Source organism: Accipiter gentilis, chromosome 2 (assembly GCF_929443795.1).
Source record: "Accipiter gentilis chromosome 2, bAccGen1.1, whole genome shotgun sequence".
In the NCBI taxonomy this organism is placed as follows: Eukaryota; Metazoa; Chordata; class Aves; order Accipitriformes; family Accipitridae; genus Astur; species Astur gentilis.
Window position 1 is genome coordinate 881,126 of NC_064881.1, and position 22,703 is coordinate 903,828.

General features: G+C 38.7%; 1 protein-coding gene across 2 annotated transcripts in view; it reads left to right on the plus strand.

Annotated features, from left to right (window-relative positions):
* Nucleotides 1–884: 884 nt before the first annotated feature.
* Nucleotides 885–22,703, plus strand: part of MYOM1 (myomesin 1) — a 73,805-nt gene continuing 51,986 nt past the window's right edge. The window contains exons 1-8 of one of the 2 annotated variants that reach the window (XM_049819967.1): nt 888–1,179; nt 5,600–5,608; nt 10,653–10,782; nt 14,964–15,174; nt 17,340–17,497; nt 21,242–21,334; nt 22,253–22,341; nt 22,463–22,525. In XM_049819967.1, coding sequence (XP_049675924.1) covers nt 888–1,179; nt 5,600–5,608; nt 10,653–10,782; nt 14,964–15,174; nt 17,340–17,497; nt 21,242–21,334; nt 22,253–22,341; nt 22,463–22,525 — 1,045 coding nt within the window. Of the gene's footprint in view, nt 1,313–5,599; nt 5,609–10,644; nt 10,783–14,963; nt 15,175–17,339; nt 17,498–21,241; nt 21,335–22,252; nt 22,342–22,462; nt 22,526–22,703 lie in introns of both variants that reach the window. The other variant, XM_049819959.1, reaches the window with a different exon arrangement.

Sequence of the window (22,703 nt, forward strand, 5' to 3'; positions counted from 1 at the left end):
TACAAGCAACTGCAAGACAATCTATTGATGACTGTGCAAAGTAAACCTTAGATGGGGCTCTCATCTGGAGGAAGTTTCTTGACAATCTTGAACATGACATTCTGGGTTAAAAAAAAAGGGTCATTTGTACTGAGGAGCATGATATTATTTTACTCATTGCATACAGACTGTATCCCTGATTAAACTGTAAAAGTATGACAAGCCATTTTAAATGGATCTCTGGTATCACACACAAAATAATCACTGTAATGTATGTTTACAGAAAAAGTGACATCCTTTTCAATCTTAATGTTTTTAATTCACTGTTAAAATATTAAATGGAATATTAAATTCAATATTAAAATTGGATTATAAAAATGAATGAAATGTTAATATATTTTTATTTCATCTTATACAGCCTTGTTGGAATTGCTTATGCCTTTTAAAATAATTTATTACTTTATTGTCTCTTTTGTAATTTAACAAAAATATTTACACAGTCTCTGAAGAAGCTGAGCACATAAAATTTCATTAGTTCACAATAATGAGTGGAGAAGTTGAGCCTGTGAAACTTGAATAGTTTGCAGTAACAGGGAGACCAACTACAAATGAATGGACACAATAGTGCAAGGTTTTCTGGTCATGATGAATGACATATAAGTGTCTTGAAACTTAAATACAAACCTATCTTAAAGTCTAAAACACATCATAAAAAGATAATTCATTGCATTTGATGTTTGAAGTTTTAAGTTCTGTGTTAGTTTGTATGAAGTTGTGTATTATTTGCATGCTAACTCAGAAGTTTCTTTGACAATATCTTTATGTTTGATCTGTTCTTTTTCAGACACTGTCCTATTTATTTACATTCAGAAACGTGCAGTAAAAAACAAAATTAGAAGACACGCATGATGTCTTTACCTTTCTACCAAAGACACCATGAGCACTATGACCGTGCATACCGCCATAAAGCACTGCAGTCCACTGTAAGCCAGTACCAAAAAGAAGCAAAGAGCAAATCTGCTGTCTATGCTCAGGGATCTACAGCTTATGCTAGGGGCTCTGCAGCCTATCGCCATGCATCTGCAGCAGATTTCAGCCTTGACTCTTCAGCAGCATATAGTCATGGCTCTTCAGCCCATGACCTTGAGTCGGCAGCCTACAGCTATGGGTCTACAGCCTATGATTATTCTGCTGCACAAAGTAAAAGATCTGCTGCCTACAGTCTTGACTCTGAATCCCTCAGCAAGAGCTCAGCTGCCTACAGCCATGGATCTGAATCCATCAATAAGCTGGCTGCAGCCTACAGGCTGGGATCTGCAGCCTACAGTCTTGGGTAAGTAAATCCATCTTTGAAATAATATTCTGAAACAAAATTGTCCAACCACCTCCCATTGAAATCAATGGCAAAACTCTCCTCCTCTTCCACAGAAATTGCCTCTTTAACTTGGTGTTAATGTATTTTCCAGGCTTGGTGTTTTCCTTTGGCTTTGGCAATGGGAAGGACGGTGGTCAGCTTAGTTTGATAGACTAATTCATGTGTGATGGTTAGATTGGCATAAGAAGAGCACTGACAATGCTGATGTGGCTGAATGATGACATATTCATGCTCCAAACTGGTTAGGCATGAGCCACGTCTCCTTCCAAGTTTTTTAGCCATATTAGTACAGTTGAATTTAATATGCAGTGTTGAGATAGCTTTTGGTTTGAGGCTGGCTCTTATCTGGTCAGGTTGGAGCAGCAAAAGAACTTAGGGCTGTTCATGCAAGTTTGAGCTGACATGTTCATATATCATTAAACAATTCTTCTTTGGCCTAATGGTTTCACTTTTATGCTGAGTGATTCAAGAAACTGAAATTTTCACTCTGTGTGTTGGTTGAGGCATACTATTTCCAAAGAAGGAATACCCTGAAGTGTTCATCTTCCACCAGAAGAGCAGCTATGCTTAGCTACCGTGTTTTTTAAGATAACAAATATTGCTCAAGCACTTATATTAGCAGAATATTTTAGATATCATAGCCTCACATTATTTGTATGCACCTCAGATTTACAGAAATTAGGGGAGTATTAAAGTAAGATTAGAGCAGCTGTTAGCAATAGAGGAAATGATCAACAAATGATAGCCCAAAACATCTGTTCACTGTTATATTAATATAAAATTTAGGGTATTATTAGCAGAACTGATCAAGACTTGCCCATCAGAAAATTTAAATTTTGAAAACTTAATATCCTCCAAAGATTGTGGATAAAGATGGAATTTTGACCAAAACCACTGAGGGAAAGACTACCTGTACTGCAGTAAACTATGCCTTGCAATTATAGCCTTCACTTGGCTTTCAGGAAGTTCAGGGTCAAGTCTTTATTTGCCAGGGTCTGTTCAGGAATTTGAACCTCAGGCTATTAGAGGCCAGATGAATGACTTGACTACTTGACTGTCTTGGGCTAGGTAATATCCAGCCTTTGCTGTTAAAACAATTTCACTTGTGCAAATAATTAACCACTGAGTGGAGCAGCAAGAAACTCATTTATAATCTGCTGATAAAGGGAAGCAAACTGAAGATGTTGGGACTGAGGGTTATGTTTCCAGAGAGAGTTGGGAAGGGGAAGATATCCCAAATTTCTGCAATGATGCAGCTGTGCCTACACACTGTTGCTGACCCTAACCCAAAGCCTCCTTCTTTTCATAGAAAATGTTCCCATAAGAAATGGGAACAGCACTTGAAGTTGCAAAAAATTACTGTAAAAAAACGTGCTTCCAAGTCCCAGTAATAAACACTTCAGTGACTCTGGTTTGTCAGATAAGTTTCTTCTGAAACCTGTATATTCTTACCAAGAAGAACTCTAATGTCAGCCAAGTAATATTAAAGGAAATGGAATTGCTTAATTAGAAGAAAACTTAAAACATTTCCAGGTTTCCCGAGGTTTTGTTCGAGATAATAGCTTTTGGTTTAAAATAGTATATTTGGTGATACATCCAAGCTACTCTGTAGTACAAAAGTTGCCAACAGATTGATATACTATCCTGGTAATCAGAGATAAGAATGTCTCATCTGTAACTTCTTTTTTTCGCTGATCCTGTCCTTGTCTTGGAGCTTTGACAAACTCAGTGCTGCTATGTAAGACTAGGACTCAGGAGATTAGACCCATGCAATTTAAATCTCTCTTGCACAAAACTTGATTAATACATGAGAGAATATGGTTCTGAATGATAATCTCAGTATTTAATCTAATTTTATGTTTAATGTGGCCTCAACATTGGTATTTATTTGGGTTTTGCAGCTGATTTTGGTGCAAGTTGCAAGAGGTAAAGTAGAACAAGTAATGTGACTATACGGTTAAATGTAGTGCTAATTTGAAGTAATTCTTTCCAAGTTTGTACTGTCTTCCCCAGATAGCCCAAAACACTTCAAGGGATAATGTGGAGACAAAAAGTGTTACTAAAATAAATTGGGCAAATCAAAGAATTTCTGTTTTTATCTCTATGAAATGAATGGTGTAGCAAAAAAAAAAAAAAGGAGACGAGTCTTCAAACTCAATTTTCAAAAAGTAGAAAGGCCTGTGAATCGAAATGTTGTACCTAAATGACCTACAACAGTGGTGGTTGTTTGGTACCTGAATGGACACATGAATCCAAATCCAGATAAAATCCTTTGGATAACAATTGGTTATTGCATATTAATGGATTTTAATATCAAATATACATATATGTATAATGGATATAGTTTTGTGGATAAACCCCATTAAGCCCAAGGGGAAAAGTATACTGTTCAAATACTAAGCTTTTATTCAGGTCACTTCTTATTTTTATCTAAAGTAGCTTCTGCTAAACTTTACTATAGTTGCAGAATTTATGTCTCATCCCTTTCTGTAGCCACTCTAAGGAAGAGTGTTCATAAAGCAACAGTGTTGACATGCAGTTAGTGCTATGTGAGGAATTCATCATGGGAAAACAGTGGAGAAGGACTAGCGACTAGGTAACCTGCAAGACCTTGATCTGAACCCAATTCTTTGACCTTGAAGCTTCACTTGAGTGGAAAACATGCCCAGAGCATGGACATAGACAGTTTAAAGGAGCTGCAGCTTGCCTTTTCACAAGGACAAAAAAGTCTCCATTTGCAAGTGGGCTGTCTCTTCCCCACATTTCAAGTCTTCTTCATACCATGACAGCTTGAAGAAGTAAAAGGAGAGAACTGAAAACTGGGAAAACCAAGAGCAAGTACGGAAGCTTGCAGCTTTGCTGGTTATAGTTTGCCAAAGCTGCAAAATCTGAGGTTGCTAAAAGAAAGCGAGTCTAAAGGTTGCCACTTCACACCTAGTCCTCCCTACCAGCTCTCGGGGCCATCTCCAGCTGTATACTGCTCCTTCGGCCTTGGCAGAGCCAGGAGGAGCAGGGTGTGCTGCCTCCACAGGGGATCTGGCAGGGTCTGTACAGGCGAGGGGTGGCAGCTCTCCCAAAAGCTGTTCTTGTGGCCACCCATCCTCTTCCCTGTCTCATCGTCAGGGGCTGCCAGCGTGGGTAGGCTGGCTCCTGTGGGAAGACCCTTCTTCCCACAGCAGCATTCCATCCTCCATGTGCTTCTGAGAAGCTTTGAATCAGGTCTGCCAAAGCTGCTTATAGCACTACAGGCCTGTCAAATGGGACTGCTGGATTTTTTACCTTTTACCCTTTTACCTCTTTTTTTGGAAGCTCAGTCATTTACTTTTGCTCAAACTTTGACTGCTTTTCCAAGTGTTATTTTCCTGGCCAGCAGCATCAGATAATCTCATTGTGTCACAGACAGGTTATCTGCCACCAAATGAGCCAAAGACTTGCTTAGAGAGAAAACAGAAGTTACTGGTGTGGCTCAGGTATTTGCATATATTTTGCAGGTCAAATAAAATAGCAAAGAAGACATGGCGTAATTCAGGTGAACCAAGCAAACAGAGGACAGATGCCTTACTAACTTGCAATTAATTAGGCTGCCAGACAGTAAGAGTGAATGCTCTTCTAAGCAATATTGTAACCACGATCAGGACAGGGCTGAGTAAGCAATACACTTCAAGAAACATGAGAAGACCATGCTCCTGGCACTGCTCATCTTTTGGTTTATTATAGTTTAAGAGTTAAGAAGGTGGCTTCCAAACATCATAGCCAAGCATGGAAATTGTTTTAATGAGACCTGCTATGTGGAAACAATTCCCCTTTAAAAAAATTTGTTGTGGAAGCTGTGTTAGGGAATACTGTGATTATTGCCAGCAATATTGCCTGCGCCTGTGACAAGTGGGTCAGCAACTTAAAATGAATACACTCACCAGAGAGCACCTCTCATCTTTAGATGCTGGCTTTAAAGACCTCTTTTCTGAAAATCCTTTTTTTTTTTTTTCTTTCCTGTAATTGGGTTTGCCAATCCACTGTCTGCTTTTTATGGTGAGTAAATTCAAACACTGCATTTTAGGAAAGAAGCAGCTGCTAGAAAGAGAGCCTGAAAATGCCTCTTGGCTAATGGAGCTCCACCGGCAGGTACAGCTGGGTACTGCCATTGTGTATACCAAATGCATCTCTTTCTGCTGTTGTAATAAAGTGAGAAAGACGTGATGAAAGCATGGTAAAGACAAGATACATGATTTTCTAGAGGTGTAAAAGAGCTTACAGGTGGCTTTTCATGCAGGGGTGGAATAACTAAAGAATGAGGTGTTGTGGTCCACTCCTGGAACACATTCTACATCCACTGGGCACAGACTGCCTTTGTGCAGGGTGGGAAATCTGTCCCTTCAGGCACAGAAACAAGGGCAATGCCAACATATTGAAATATATTTCTATCTGAGAATAATACATCAAAACAAAACCTCTGTTTGAGAGTTTCAGGGGCCCTGCACAGTGGTGGGGTCTTTAGTTCCTCTGTTGAGCTAGAGGGAAAAGCTAATAGTGTCTATCTGGTTTTTTTACATCTCTACAGGACAATGCTTGTGCGTTTAGGATTTTTACAGTCACCCAACTCCCAATTCAATGACTCTACTGAGAAACTAGGAAAATGCTGTCGTTGATGTTTTAACATGCTGAAAACCATCAAGAAATGAGGACAGTAGACTTGGGTCACCAACCTTGATAAGGCGGTACAGATAGTATCTGACCTGGAAAAAAACATACATACACTAGCTGGGCATATCAAGTGAGGCTGAAAGCTGTTAAAAGGTCATGGTACTGTTCCTCCCTGTGAAACTAGAGAGCACTGATACCCTGCTTCTTCTCCTCCGGGGAGATTCTGTTCCACATATCAGGCAAAAGGTTGGAACATTTTAAAATAAAGGGCAAGATTTTAGAATCTGGTTCAAGACAGCAGAGTCCTCCTTTGGGCTATCTAAATAATGGTTGTAGGCAGGGTTTGGGTTTTGTGTTGCACAGGAAGAAATACTAATAACAAAAAAGGAAAACAGGGAAATAAACCCAATGATAGAAATAGTAATCAATTTGTTTTCCCATGCAAAGACCTCCATTTGAATATGCATTTCTACTAGCCTTCATATAGCTTTGCCTGAATGGAGGCAAATGATAAGAGGATTTGGAAAAGAGAAACATTTTCTGCTGCTTCAAATTTATTCATGTCAGCTCTTGGTTTATGCAGTGCAATTCTAAAAAAGATTTTGGAGTGACTCTGGATACCTCTCTTAAAACACCAGTTGGATGCTCTGATGTGGTCATGAAGCAGTTAGGAATTTAGGAACAGCTGTGAGAGAAAGTGAAAATAAAACAGAAAGCATATTGTGTCAGCATGTTAATCCAAGGTATGCTTGTAGCTGAAATACTAGGTGCAGTTCTGAACATCTCATCTCAAAAAGTACAGTCTGAAAGTAGAAAAGGGTCAGATATCAGCAAGGAGGGTAGTGAGATGCATGGAATACCTTCTGTCTGGAGAAGGTAAGATACTGGGGCTCTTACCTTGGGAAGGAGGCAAATGTGGGCATGTAAAGTTAATGTATAAAATAGTGAAAGATGTGCAGAGAGTGAACAAGGAACGCTTTTTCACACAGAGTGGCATGTAAGCACAAAAGAGAATATAAAGTGGCAGATTAAAACAGGTTCAAAAGAAAGTGCCATATTCATATATAAATAAATTGTAAGTTCACTGCTACAGCCAGGATGCAACCTCTGGCTCAGGATGTCCCTAGGCTTTGCTTGAAACCAAAAGAATTTATCAAGGGAGGTATTTCTCTATGTAAACTGTCTTTTTACGTGCTCTTGACCATTGCTGGAACAGGAAACTGGTCTAAAAGCACCAGTGGCATTATTCAATGAAACACTTCTAGCCAGGGCCTTGCTTTGTCCAGGTCAAGTTTCTGGAAGAGCAAATCACTGAAGCAAATTGGTCAGAGCGTTGTGTTAGCAATCTGAGAATGGCAGACAATTACAGGATCCACATGGATCCATTATTCAGCTCACAGTTATCTGTGTTTTTGATAGCTGAGTGCTATCAAAGTATTGGGACCCAACCCTTGCTCTCAGAAGACAGCACAGCAACTCTCGCTGCAGCTGTCCCTTCCAGAGAAAGAAGAAGAGAGGAAAAGGCATCTAGAAAGGTGCTTTCCTGGTCCTGAGCACAAACACATGAGGGCCGACCAAAGGATGCAATGACATGAAGGATCCAGGAGTAGTAATCCAGAAAATCCAGTGGTTGCAGCAGAATGTGCCACAATTGAGACATGCGATTTAGAGAAGTCAGAAGGGAGTGGGAATCAGCTGTGCATGTATGGTATTTTTATCCTAGTCATCATACCTCAGTAAAAGTCCCAGTTCCATCCCTGTTTCTCAGGTTCTGTTGTGATGGAGATCTCTGGCATGAATTTGAAGGAGTTGGGGGATATTTTGATAAAGCCAGGTGTGGAAGGCAGAAAAAATGAAAGTGAGATATTCAACTTCAAACACTTGGAGTGTTTGATTAAAAAAACAACCATCAAACAAACAGACCCTACAGCAATTTATTCTTTCATTTTCAAATAATTTTAGAGAGTTATAAGTGAAAGAGGAAAAAACCCAAACATGTAGGAAAGACATCAACAAAAGGCCTAACAGAGAGTGATGGGAACTGCTATGTACACTCCCCATTAATTCCCTGCATGAGTGTGTAATCTGGACCTTAACTGAAAACTAAACTGATAGGACAGCCAAGTTCTCCTTTAGGAATAAAGAGCTAGTCTGGATTTAACAGTGCTGAAAATGCCTGAGCTGAAATTTTCGACATATTTAATCTACTTCTATGAAAATAGAAATTTCTTGACATTTAAACTGAAGTTCAAATCATACTCTGGTTCTTCTTGATGTAGAAACAACCAGGAATCAAGTGGCCTCACAAAGGATTCAGCCTAAAGCCCCTAGGAAATCTGATGGCAGTCAGATTCAAAATCCCAGATTTGTCCCATTTTAAAACAGGACAGGAATAGAAGTCACCTGCTAAGTAAAGAACTGCAGCTCCTTACAGACTATAGTCCAGTTCTGAAAAATAATGAAAATACTTTGCCTTTGATGTTTCTTATCACTTATTTGACGACGAGTTCTCCCAATGTGTTTGCAGCTGGCCATAGTGATTGTACCACATCATTGCCCAGCCCAGGAGTGAGGCCATTGCGTACCCTGTTTCACTCTGTCTCTTCCTTTTCATTTTACTCTGCCTGGACTGTTCCCAAGTGTTTTCTGCTTGGATTTCTGTCCCTAAAGCTGGATCCACCTCTCTCGGACTCCCTCCCTGGCTGCCTTGGGCAGCACCTGGCATCAGACCCCAGAGCAGACAGCATCTCAGTCTCTTCCTTGGCTGACCCAGTGGTGCCTGACGTGGTAAACCCTTGGCCCCACTCCTACAGCATGTGCCACAACCCCTCTCTGTCTGTGCTTTTGTTTGCATAAAAACCAGGATACAGGGGGAGGAGGAAGGAAGGAGAACTGGTGCACGGTTCTTGTACCCCCTGTACCAAGGGCAGTGGTGCTGTAGGCTCAGTGATGGTGGCTATAAAGTGTGCACCCAGGAAGAACAGAGGAGAGGGCTGCCCTCACTGTGATGCCGGATGAGCCAAATACAGTCAAGTCTGATGAGATGGGCACTAAGCAGAAAGGAAGGGACGCTCTTATGGATGGTGCTGGGAGTGGCAGGGCAAAGAGATGAGGGCTGGAAAGCAGATGTGGGAGGGGATGTGAATTCAGGCAAGGAACTAGATGGAGAAGGAGAAGAGATGACGGTAAGAAAGACATTAAGAGAGCTAGAGAACAGAAGACTTTTAACAGGCGTTGAGTAGGGAAAGAACTTAGTCTGAGCAAAGGGATGGGCACAAAGAAATGAAGGAAGGGAAGATGGGAGAATGAAGCTGGACCCATATGATCTCACACACACAGTTTCACATGGATAGACTATTAACACATATTTTGGAAGTTTAGCACTCTTCCTGGTATGACTTGTGTTGGTGGCACCTCTGGAGCTTGGTACTTTTGCAGGGCTGCAGCCTAAGGAAAAGGTGACCCCAAGTATGTATCTGTAATCTTACATTATACATGTGTAACATTCTCAGGGGCCCAGTGCTAGCATGAGTTTTGATTATACATGCACAGCACACTGCGTAGGGACGCCAGTGTAAGCTACCCAGGGTATGGGAAACAGGTTAGCTGTGTTAGTGGTACATGTCTGGGCTAACGAGCCTTGCTGAGAAACCACGTGCCCTAATTCTACTACTGTACCTGTGCACATAAGCAGTAAGCTTATGCTAGACAAATCTCCAGACCAGAAGCAGACTCACATATGATGTCCCTTGGCGATGTTGAGACAGAGATGAAGAGACACTTTGGGGATTTATAAAAGGCTGACAGCTAATTAGGATATTCCATAGATCTGGGAGTTAGAGATGTGTTGCATTGGCAAAGGAGGATGGAGGTATTTGGAGATTTGTTAACACAGTTTGTAACCGTGTTAAAAATTAACCCAAAATGACTGCCACAAATATGCTTCACACTCTTCAGAATCCCTCCCAGGATGGTGGGGAGGGGAAACCTTGCCTTCTGTTTGCTTTTCTTTCTTTCCACTCATTCTCCATTTATCTGTGCTATGTTAAATAGTGTTAACTTCACTCAACTCTCCTCTTTCAATGGATTGGGGTGGTATGGGAGAGCAGTGGGAATAGCAACACTGGTTACTGAGCAATATGCTGCCCTACAATTTCCGTAGCGAGACTTAACTGCATCATTATTACTTTGAATATATTTGCACACCAATATTTTGGTTGGGGACTAGACAATTTCAGGACTGTAAATTTTGGAAAAGTAGAGGTCATGAGTTCAGATACAACCTCCAGAATTACTCCGTGGTCTCAGTGACTTCAGGATCTACCGAATCTGAGTATACAAACTGTCCAAGTCAAACTGTCCCAAATCAAGAAACTAATAAATATGTATTGCTATCAGTTATATTGTTTCTTTATTTAGATTTAATATCAAGGGGCATCAGTCTTATATTTATAATGATGAGTTTGTCAGAAGTGCATTTAGTTATGTGTTTAATAACTCTGAAGCCATAGCTATTAAAAATGATATTTTCTTGCTTATCAGACAAGACAGCAAAAATTTTAGTCTTATTTTGTACTTTAGTCTTATTTTGGAGTGTTTCTTAACAGCTTTTTTTTTTTCTGAATTTACCAATATTATTTTTATTTCAGATTGAAAGATTCCAATTTAATGATTGAAGATCAATCGTATAAGATGAGTCCTAAAGCAAAGAGAGCAAAACAGAATTTGGTATCTGAAGACAAAGAGAATGAAGCCATAGACTACTCAGTGCCCATATTCACAGGACGGTATGTTCATTTTCCTTTTATTTGGTATCTTGTTTCTGATATTTTATTAACAAATTGTAAAATAACAAATCCATTAATCTTTTTTTACACTCATGGATCTCAAGGTGATTGTTTGCACTTCATATGAGTGATAAAAAGACAAAGAGAAGTCAACTGACTGGCAGAAAATCAGACATTGTTCATCCAGAGTCAGAAGAAATGAACCTAGGTGTCTGGACTTTGTTTTGAACACATCGCCAGGGCCACTTTCTATGAAATTAAGATATAATTATAACCCTGCTTATTGGGAACTGGACAAGCATGTTGTCCACATTATTTAGCTTATTCTTTTGGTTTGAAGACTTGTTCGGTAATTCAATGTCTTTTACCAAGCATTAAACATAGAAACAATGAAACCATGTGCTAATGTTTTGTCCTGGCACAGGGAAAACCTGGAATGAAACCAAATACTTTCTCAAATCCATCGTAATGATTCATGCTGATCTCACGTATTGATGGTATTTATTGCATGGTTACTACTGACGTAATATATCTTCCTGCAGCAGTGTCCTCAACAAAGCTGAATGTGAACTTTGTGGAAGCCAGAACCAACATGAGCAAGGAGGCTCCCCTGCCCTTTTTGGGGTATGGCATACTGATTTTATTAGGAGTCTCTGGCAGTTCAAGCATAGTCACTTGTTCAGATTAATACATATGGGGGTGTGGTGTGGAAAACTGGTTCCTGATTGGAGACCAGGAGAAAAATTTCTTGCCCACCTCCAGTTGAACAGAAACCTTCCTTCACCTTGTCTGTCTTCTGCAGCACAGCATTTTCCATGGGACAGTTCCAAGCTGTTTCTGGGAGGCAGTGCTTTTCTGTCTATGGCTTAATCAATACCCAATGTCTGCATTGTGTCTAAACTTGTGCTTTTATGTGAAACTGAGTTCCACCTTGACAGTGGGAGATGTTATTGCTTTGGCCTTTTGATAATTTGTGATGCTTTTGTGATGAGACCAGCAGTTTTGGGTTTTATTAATTCCCTCCCACTATCCTGGAGTAATTTTTTTCTCACCCCTTGTACATTTCTGTGTCAGATTCACTGCTTTTTGATCCAACCAACTTTCAGAAGCACACACTATTGCCTTTTTAAACCATTGCTTTGGAGTTTCAGCTATGTCTTCTGTGATAGAAATACATAAATATGTCTCACACAAGACTAGCAGTGACACATTTTCAAGGCTTCTGACTAACTTTGCATCTCACCTAGTGTTTCTGCATATGCAGCAGTAGAATTGCAGCTCACCATCATCTCTCTCCCATGCCCTCAAGCACAATGTGTCTTGAGTCTACAAAAGTAAGATTTATAGTGTTGTTCAATAGTTGAAAATCCTGACTGATGGCTAGTACTGCCGGATGATGATCTTTTAGTCCATTTACAGGCCCCTGTGATCTTAATACAGCATGTTAACATCTTAAAAAATCTTAACAAATCATCTTTTTTTATTTTACTTTTTTTGATAAAATGCATACAGTAATATCTAACTCAGCGTGATGGTGTGTTGCTTCATTTATTTGTGTCTGTGCAATGCTTTGGGATCCTACATTAAAAGATACTGTGGGATTCTTACATCTTTGTTACTATTCTTCTTCTTACTGTTGTTGGTATCAATCTTACTTTTTGCACATGGCAACTCAGGAAGTTGTGTGCATTTTTGTGCCACTGAAATGACCTAAAGAGTTTTTTTTTTTAAAGTAGTTAAAAAATATAAAAAGGACATATGATGATTGTTAGGGTGCCCAACTCAACATGGCATGAAAGGGTTGGGGTATCTGTTTTAGGCTTTTTTTTGTTGGCATGATGTTCATGACCACATGCCAAGACTGCGGAAGTTGCATGCTACATTCCTGTCAGATATTTATTTTTGTTTGAAAGATAACAGCTGAAGCCCATTGAACCATGTGCATGTTATATGTCATTCCCAAAATCCCCTGTGAAATTGATGTGTTGTTTCCCATGGGCAGATAGCTTTTACAAGGAATAGTTATTTAGAAAGGTCAGCTCTCCGTGGGTTCATTGGAGCTGTTGCCCATGCTGCTGGATGACCTTCAGCGCCGTGTCACCATTTCCATTATTTGGTTCTATTTTGGAGCCCTCAGGTTCTGCTGTAAAAAACTCCCTTGCTCAGGTTATTCACTTCACAACTGTTCTTCTTGAACACTTAGCCTAATTCTTGCAAGATAAAATTAAGGACAGCCAGCCAGTATTCTAGATAATAAAACACCTAGAGCTTTGTTTAATGCCACAGGTGCTAAAGATACTGGATGTGCCTTGTTGAACTACTTGCAACCACTAATAAGACTATGCCAAAGGACTGCAGATGGCAGATACCCTTTAAATAATATTTTGTGTGTGCCATTTGGGGTTTGATCCTGTTGTTTCTGTTTGAAAAGTCTCAGCCTGAGACTTGGCTGCAGAATCAATTCTTAAATGGTACTGTGTGCTCTTTCTGATGCATTCATCATTTCAGGGAACATGCTTCTCTTTGATCTGGGAAGATTATAACAGGAAGAAATTTTTAGCAAATCTAAATATTTAATACTGTTGGTCAAAAACATCTAGGGACCACTACTGCAAATGAGTAGGCTGAGTCCTATATTAGTCTGAGGATATTCATCAGCTCCCAGAAGATGCTTTATGCCTTGAGGAGCGGGTCCATACTGTGAAGTTGCTGAGATGTTAACTACTGTAATTAAGGAGGAAATAATGTCAGCTTGCCTTTGAAGGAAAATGCCATTTATTCATTTAAACTGAAGGTAGCTAGCTACATTCATATTCATTAAACTGAGTTTTCAAAATTGTATTTCGAAATCTCTGCCATATATCTGCAGCTTCAGATGGTATTTGTAGGGGGAGCTAATGTGCCTAAGTGAAGGGAATCAATCATCCCACTGATACTTTTAAGCATCATCCTGTTAAAGCAGCCTGAAACACAGAAATTTCAAGGCAGAGTTTGAATGCATGAGGGAGGTCAAAGCTCTATGCTGTTAAGTAAGTTTTTTAGTCTTTTAGGCAATTTTTATGTGTAATTAAGTTTACAGCACATACCACTGCTTGGTTGTCTTGCATCTCACCAAACTCAATTCATAGCCCAAATATAAGGGGCTGGACAGTTAATTATGGGCTTGAATCCAAATTTTCTTGACTGTTGAGATGTGCTATCAAATGCATAATATTAGCAATCTTAAAGAAAACAGAAAAAAAAATTTCTTCCTAATCTTTTTTTGCTTTGTAGCAGCAGTAAGCCTTTTATGATAAAATAGTGAGGCTGTGTTTGAGTGCGTTCTGGAAATAAAGAGGCTGCTCTCTCTATAGTGCTTGTAAGATGGCACTTAACCACAACTTAAACAGAACCTCTTTTCAGTGTGCCTTCTAATGTCACCCGAAAGTAACTAAACTCAACAGAAAGATATTAATGCTTCTTCTTAAGTCAAGGAACTCTCATTGTATATGCACTATTATAGCAGCTACAATGTCCTGACAGTGCCAAAACAATATGGCTCCAATGATACTTCCACATGTGCATATGGAAACAAGATTGGACCCATTGAGAGTAACTGTTCTTTGCATCTCTCCTCTGTAGAAAGCCTGAGGAAGATGCTTCAAGAAAATCCTTAATCATCTTCTTGAAAACATTTGGAAGAACAGTCACCCTACAGACATTACAGGATTGACTTTTCTATGAATAAAGAGAACTTTTGGTGATGAACAGTATTGTGGGTTTTTTGTATAAATCACAAATGAGGACATTGTTATACAGCTACAATTATCTCCTACTCCCTTGGTAGTGTTATTATGAATGCTGCAGCCATATGTCAATAACTGAAGATCTGTGGGTATGCCTTACGCTAATCTTTATAGCAATGGAGATATAAAGCCACAGCAGGATAATGGTTAAACTGAAAATGTGTATGGCATAGTTATACAGAGAGGCACTGAAAACGGCCATGACTTTAGACAGTGAAATAGTCATTCTGCAGTACCCTTCCATGTTTCTGCTTTGAATACACACGAGACTGTAATAGCAGGAATAAGTTATGAAGGAGTGTTGGCCACTGTAGCTGGCTAATTTGATAAAAAGCATAAATGGAATATGTTCTCAGCATTTTCCAATGGGATTCTGCTTTTTAAAAATTCTTTCAGAGAAGTGAGTATCAGTGGGATCACAGACACAGAAGAAGAAAGAATTAAAGAAAGTGCTGCATATGTTGCCAAGAGGAACCTTTTTGCCACAGATGAAGGAGTTAGTGTCAGCAAGGTGGCCAAGTCAACTTCTGAAGAGGAACATCGAGAAAAAAAAACAAGGAAAGTAGCGATCCGGGAGTCTGCTGAACGCGTGGCCCTGAAGAAAACGGTAAAAGAGTAGAAATGAATGTCTAGACTGTAAACAGTGTGGGTCTTTTTGATTCACGTTTGCAAAGTGCCTAGCAAAACAGAGCCTGTATTTACACCATGGGCAATCACAGTAATGGTAGTAAAAACCCAAAGTGTTTTCAATGGAAATCTGTTCAATGACTTAAAGTCTTGTTATCTTGGTGTCAGGTGGATAAGAAAAGAGGTGCTGTGCCTGAGGTAGGAACACTCAGGAACACTCTTGTTGTGCTGGGAGAAAGGGACAGAGAACGAGGCTGGGGAACACTCTTTGGTCATGCCCACACCTAGTTAACATTGAGTTGCTGGAGCATGTCCAGAGAAAGGCAACCAAGTTGGTGAGGGACCTGGAGCATAAGTCTTACAAGGAGCAGCTGAGGGAGCTGGGGCTGTTTAGTCTGGAGAAGAGGAGGCTGAGGGGAGACCTTATCATTCTCTACAACTACCTGAAAGGGGGCTGTAGCAAGGTGGGCGCTGGTCTCTTCTGTCAGGTGGCTGGTGATAGGATGAGAGGAAATGGCCTCAAGTTGAGGTAAGGGAGATTTAGGTTGGATAATAGGAAAAATTTCTTTACTGAGAGGGTTGTCAGACATTGGAACAGGCTGCCCAGGGAAGTGGTTGAGTCACCATCCCTGGAGGTATTCAAAAAGCATGTAGACAAGGTACTCCATAACATGGTTTAGTGGGCATGGATGATGGTTGTACTCGATGATCTTGAAGGTCTTTTCCAACCTAAATGTTTCTATGATTCTATGATCCTTCACCTGGATGATGAGGCAGTTGCTGAGCAGAGAGGAAAGGAACCAATATACGTAACTTGCCAATAAGAAGGTGATGGGATAATTTCTGGAGTTTTATGGCCTGGGAACAAGCTTTCCCAAAGTGTTTACCCCAGAGTTTTGATCACAGGGTGTAAATTAGGGAAGGAATTACCAAGGACATCTGGAACTGAATCTCTAATTGTGGGTAGCTTTGATATTATTGTGCAACCTCTTAAGAAACAATACCCAGAGAGTAGTTAACAAATATGTTATGACCAGACTGGCAGAATATATCAAGGGCAAATATGTTTCATTTAGCAAATTTATTAATGTTTTGAGCAGAAGAATTGGTGATATGTTTATAAAATATCCTCATGACATGATGTTGAAAAGGGTGTAAACACTTTGAAGGACAAGGTAAAAATTCAAAATAATCTCAAAAATTGAGAAACAGTGAAGGTGAAATTTGATAACAACCAATGGAAATTACGATACACAGAAGGAAAAGAAGTAAACGAGGAATGGCTGGCTAGGTAGAAGTACCTGAGTATCTGGGAGTTATAACAGGTCACAAATTTAATGTCAGTCAATGTAATACCAGTCATTGTTGTGTAAAAACAAATGCCATTCTAGAGTGTGTTAACAAAAGTATTGTCATTAAAACATAGGGGGCAATTATTTAATTGTGTGTGAGACTGTTGGAGCTCTGATAATGAGTGGTTACTGTTTAATGAAAGTTGAGGACAAGTAGAACCTGTCCAAAAATGAGAAACAACAATTGTAAGGAAAATTGGTATTGTGCAAGAGGATTATGAAAGTTGTCTTCTTTCAATAACCTTAATACAGGGACCTCTAATTCTCCATATATGTGCAAATAAATAGTTTAGTTTGCAGAAAGCAAGATTTATAGTATATTAGGAATTTTTTCCCAGCTTTGTGGATAGCCAAGCAGTTGAAACAGTTACCCTAGGAGGATGAAAGAAGCCATCAGCAGGAAAGGTTTAAAAGCAGGTCTGTCAGACATGGTCTAGGCATACATGATCTTGCATTAGAGCAAAAGTACAGAAGACATCTGAATTTCAGACCTATTTCACTTTTCACTCTGTATTTTAAAAAAAGTTAAATGTGGCAAATTATTTTACTTAGAATAGTTTTAAGGAAAAAAACCCCAGTAAAATAAAATCTAGCTACTTTGGAAGGAGAACTTCTTGAAGATTAAAAATTTGTTTTCTGTGTCCAGGTGAGATAAAAACATTAAGTATGTCTGTCTAGATTCTTAAATAAAAATTGTATATTTTTTTACTGCTCTTAAAAAAATACCCTTTTTGCATATTAATGATTTGCACTTATAACTGCTGGAGTTTATAATCAATTGTTTCTTTTCTAGCTAGAAGACACTCAGGCATTCCACAAAAAGTTGAATCAAGATAAACTTTTACATGCTCCTGAGTTTATTATCGAGCCTCGTTCCCACACTGTCTGGGAAAAGCAAAATGTCAAATTTCATTGTTCTGTGGCTGGCTGGCCAGCACCCCGTGTTACATGGTAAGTTTGTACCTCTAGCACTGAAGGTCACCACATAATCAACAACTGAAGTCATCTCAGTGAATGTGGTATTTTTTCTGGAAAGACACAAGTTCAAGTAAAAAAATCAGGTACAGAGACCTGTCAAACACCTTTCAAGTCACCTTGTACAAAAAGAAAGCAAAATATTAAAAGACAAAACAATACTTTGTGTAACAACAATAGGAGTACATAGATTTTTTTTTTTTTTTTTTTTTTTTTTCATAGAGACATCCAATATATTATTTCTGTCTGCTGATGAAGGAAAGATAGCAGTTTAATTTACTGTCAGTACTATCCTTAAAATAATATTTTCCAAACACTTCTGTTTAGTCGACAAATGCCATTCATGTCCCTGAAGCATTAAAGCATGCTTTGGTTAAGAACTAGCTGCTTAGCTGCTAAGCAGTTATAGTACTGAATCTCCATGAAACTGAAATTTCATGATGCAGGGTGTTCATAGCAGACACATCATAATTATTTGAAGTCAAAGACTGCAGATAGATCCAGGACCATCCAAATCTTCTGAAAGCTTTGGAGTCTATTGGAAACTTTCTATTCACTTGAATCGTCTTTGGACTAAATCTTTACTGTAAGAACTCCAAAATATACTCTTAGTCATAGCTGAAGGTCTAATTTGACTCTTGCATTAAAGTTTACTCTGACTGGAATTTAATTTAGCTTAATTAACAGTGACTTGGGAAGTTATACTGTCTCACCATCTATAGAGCTGATCTTTCTTATCTGTTTCATGCTACACAGATATCATAAAATTGTTAAGGTGATAGGTAATAACTTTTTTTCAAACATAAAATGAGATTTGATGCTCATTATTTAATTTAAAAGATTATTCTAGAATGTGTATATAAAATGTATGTATGTGTTTATAAAATGAACAAAGAATAAGCCTGTGTTCAGCTCTAAGGATTAATTAGGAGTAATCCTATGGAGATTCTATTTGTGGAAACATCAGAAACATCTGCTATATAGTGATGTTAAGTAATACTCACATTTTGCAATTTACTACTTGAATTGCTTAATGGACGCTGTGTTTATTTAGGTCTTAAAAACCTTAACCTTGGGGCTTGATAAAACGTGCAACTAAGAGGTACATTAATAGGCCAGAGCTGATGCCCATGAAGTCATTTGATCTCTCTCTGTAGACTATGACAACCAATAGCCAGGCTCTGCATGGACACATTTTTTCTGCCATGTAAGGGATGCAAGTGCCCTGTTCTGAAATTCCTCCTAGAGAGGATTCCAGACAAACCCTTCAGGTCTGGTCTCAGCTGGACACCAGCAATGATCAGCTATGCTCATGGCTGTAATCCATCTCTGTAACCTGAATCCTAACCAAGAACGCAAAAGCTGAGCCATTTTCACCTTATCCCAGAAACCTGACGTGGTTAAACCAAGCCTTCACCTGTCTGCCTTTGCTCTCACTGTGAACCAGCCTGTCATCTAAGCGCTAAATGTGGATGGTGGAAATTAATACATCATTTTACCGTACATCTGAATTCCAAAGGGATTGCAGTTTGCCACAGGCTACTAATGGAAAAAAAGTGTTCACAGCCATTTCAGCAGGTGTCTTTGCTCTGAGATACAGAACAGTGCTGACCTGGATCTGTCAGCTTTCATTCAGCATTTCTAACAAAATGTAAGTCATGTATTCCAAACAGTCATGCTTTGTATAAGCAATGAAGACTTTTTCATGCTGTGCCTGAAAAATTGTAAAGCTTCATGAACTTTCTCTAAAGAAAACCTTACTGTCTGATGCAGCTGTTCTGACCCCTTTGGAAAAAACATATGGAAAACCCAGGACATTTGAAACCAGTAGCAGAAAGCATAAACTATCAGTGTGTAATGACAGTGGGAGGTTGCAGTCCAACATTAGCTAATGACTTGGCTGTTCTGGAATTTGTGTTTCCAAAAATAACAAGTGGTTCTTCTAACACGAGCCCTATTCTTTCCATTGATGAATATATAAGCAAAAATTAAATCAATTATTTTTTACTAACCTGATAATGAAGACAAAAGAAGTGAAAGTCATCTCGCTGCTAGCATGACTCAGTTAAAGCTTGTTTCTGCACAGCACCACATGCTACCAAACACCTTCGCTGCCAACAGGATCCAAGGGTTGCCCAGCGCTTTGGAGAAAAGTTAAAGGGCTTATGGATTCAAGTCCTGTTTCACAGGATTTCATATTCCCTGGAAAATATTAGGAACTAAGGGCATTATTCTATTTTCTAAACGATTTGACACACTACATGGAATATAAAGATGCCCAGGTGTTCCCAGGCAGGTCAGCTTGGAGGGCACCATCATACAGATGAGGTGAAGACTGGTGGTGAATAGATTACTCTTACTGGACCCACGTATTATTCTTTGCTGTAAGCCAGGATAATGCAGTAGGAGACCTGTAATAAGGTCAAGCACCTCTGCAACTGTTTGAAGTCCAGAATAGAGAGTATTGCCCTGCATTGAGTCCCTTTTCATAGTCATCTTGCTGACAGGAAGATCAGGATGGAAAGCATTAGGGTTTATGATCTCCACTCACTTTGGCACTTGGAAAAATCCCAGTGTGTTACTGTGCCCAAATATTTGTAGTCAGGGAAATACTCTTTATTCCACAACACTTTTTTCAGATTTATTGTGGATAGAGCTTAATCTTGAGACATATTAAACTAATACTAGTCTTGGTAAAAAACAAAATAAAATAAAATAAAATAAAATAAAATAAAATAAAATTGCTCATTACTGACTTGTTTGGTGAAGTGGGCAAGCCACTGATACCAGACCAGTTTCCTGATTGAAAAACATGAGAGATTTAAAATTTAAAATCTGAAATGAAGAAACAAAGTTCTTTGGCTGGATATCTGTTATGACTTATGAAGACAAAGGTTTATTTAAGCTACATCAGAATAAGAGATGAAGATACTTTTATCTATTATCATTTATATTTCCACATCTCTCTGTGAGTCTCAAGCTGTTTATATAAATTCTGAAATTAGCAGTGCCAGCTCACTACTGATCAGTACTGGTTCATTCCTTCAAATTACTAACTGGGAATTTTGAACAGTAAACTTTTCCTACCTGAAGATATACCTGTACCAGAAAACACTCGTAGTGTACCTGTAAAGGCAGATAAGTTTTTTGGTAGTACAGCTTTTGCCAGATCCCTTGCACTTTACCAGCAAGATGATTTTTCTTTACCAGTCTAACCCTGTTGGGGCTTCTGTCAACTTCGCTATGCAAGTTAAAAAAAGTTAACTTTCTACCTGAAATTTTTGTGAATATGCAGGTTTTAAAAGTAGATCAAATATGCAAATCAAACAAAATGTGTATGATACCTAGTAGGTAAGGACGCTACAGAATTTTCATTGTTTGCAATTCACAAAACTCTGAGATGTTGCTCATGTGACTCTCCCATTCCTTTACAAGTAGTAACATGAAGTTCATGGTTATATAAACTGGTTCTCATCCCATTCAAGACTATTAGGTCCTTTTAATTAGAAAATAAAATTCAGCTGGGGTGGGTCAAAGAGAAAGAGAGAGAGGTTAAGCTTCCAAAAATATGTAATGTCTTCCCAGGAAATTAGACTATGGTTTATCTAGGAGAAACATGCAGAAATGGATGTTCTATTTCAAACATCAAGCACTTGACCTTTTAAAGTATATAATTATACACTTTCATTTGTGACATACTGTTTCTTTGTTTTTCCACAGGTACAAAAACAACGTGCCCATCACTGTACAGACTCACTCTGACAAGTATATCATTGAAAGTCGATATGGGCTGCACTCACTGGAGATTAGCGTGTAAGGGAACAATAGATAATTTAACAAATAGCTTAAGCTGAAATGTTGCTATAGATTGAGACCTGCAAAATGTGAACATATTTCTTGGGGATGTAAGAGATACCAAGTTTGTACAGCTGAGGTGAATGCTGTCTACTAAATGTTGAAGCAATTCTGGTTTTCCTCAGTAGAGGATACACAATTTACCTAAGTGAGTAATTTATCTGGATTATTATTCTATTTACGGCTGAGTCAGAAACATGTGGGACATTTGTGATTACTTTTTCCATTTGTCTCCTACGTGAGTACAGTTTAATATGAGAAAAATCTAGTTCAGGGTAAAAATATGTGAGTTAACTGTTTTTCAAATACAGCAAAGTTCCTGATTCTTACTGAAATGAGGAACAGAACTGAGATGTCCTCAGTTATACAGAAGAAAGATCTTTAACAGTACTCATCCTCCAAATGGGAAATTTTTGCAGTCACTTTGCATTAAAAAACATTGAAGACATGAGACCTAATCACCTAATTTGACAATCAGCAATGATCTAGATTTGACAGTTTAGATACTGCTAGTGTTCTTTGAAAATATTTTATGATATCTACCATTTCTACAGCTTCCATGCTAGGCATCTCTCCATAGGAGACAGTAAACTAGAGATAACTTAAATGTTATCAGACAGTTTTTTCCTACTTCTGCTGTATTCTCAATTTCAAATCTGTAAGTGATATTTGAAAAGAGATATTTATTTCAAACACTGGATTTTTAACATTGAGAAAAACTTAATGGCTACAATCAGTTCAGTGTGTCTGTCTCCGAAGCTTTTAATTCTTTATAGGTTTTACCCAGATTTCTGAGGTTTCTTTAATCTAAAACATAGGAAAGGCTATGCCAAGGAGTAAATGGGTGCCCTTGTCTAATAATTTCTATCATTTTAGATGTGATTTTGACGACACTGCTCAGTATCGGGCCTCTGCTATGAATGTTAAAGGAGAAATTTCGGCTTACGCTTCCCTTGTGGTAAAGAGTAGGTTTGCGAAATATGTCCTTTTTTTTTTTTTGGTTAAGATGCACATTACCAATTTTGTTTTTGTGGAGAGCCTTTACTTCTTGGTGATAGTGACTGGAGTTGTTCTTTTCCTGTCTAGGGTACAAAGGAGAAATTGATGCAAGCCTTTTGCATGCTGGAACTGTTTCCATGCCTCTGGGCTGTAAGTTGCAATACATGTTTGTCTAACACATCATCCATTTACAGTTGTAACGTCATGATAAATGACTAAGCAGAATATTTTGTAACGTTTTTTAAAAAGGAAGCAGGTCTGATTTACAAAGGTACTGAGCTGTACAATTTCAGATGGTGTTAGCCTCACCTATAGGTGAAAATGGCAT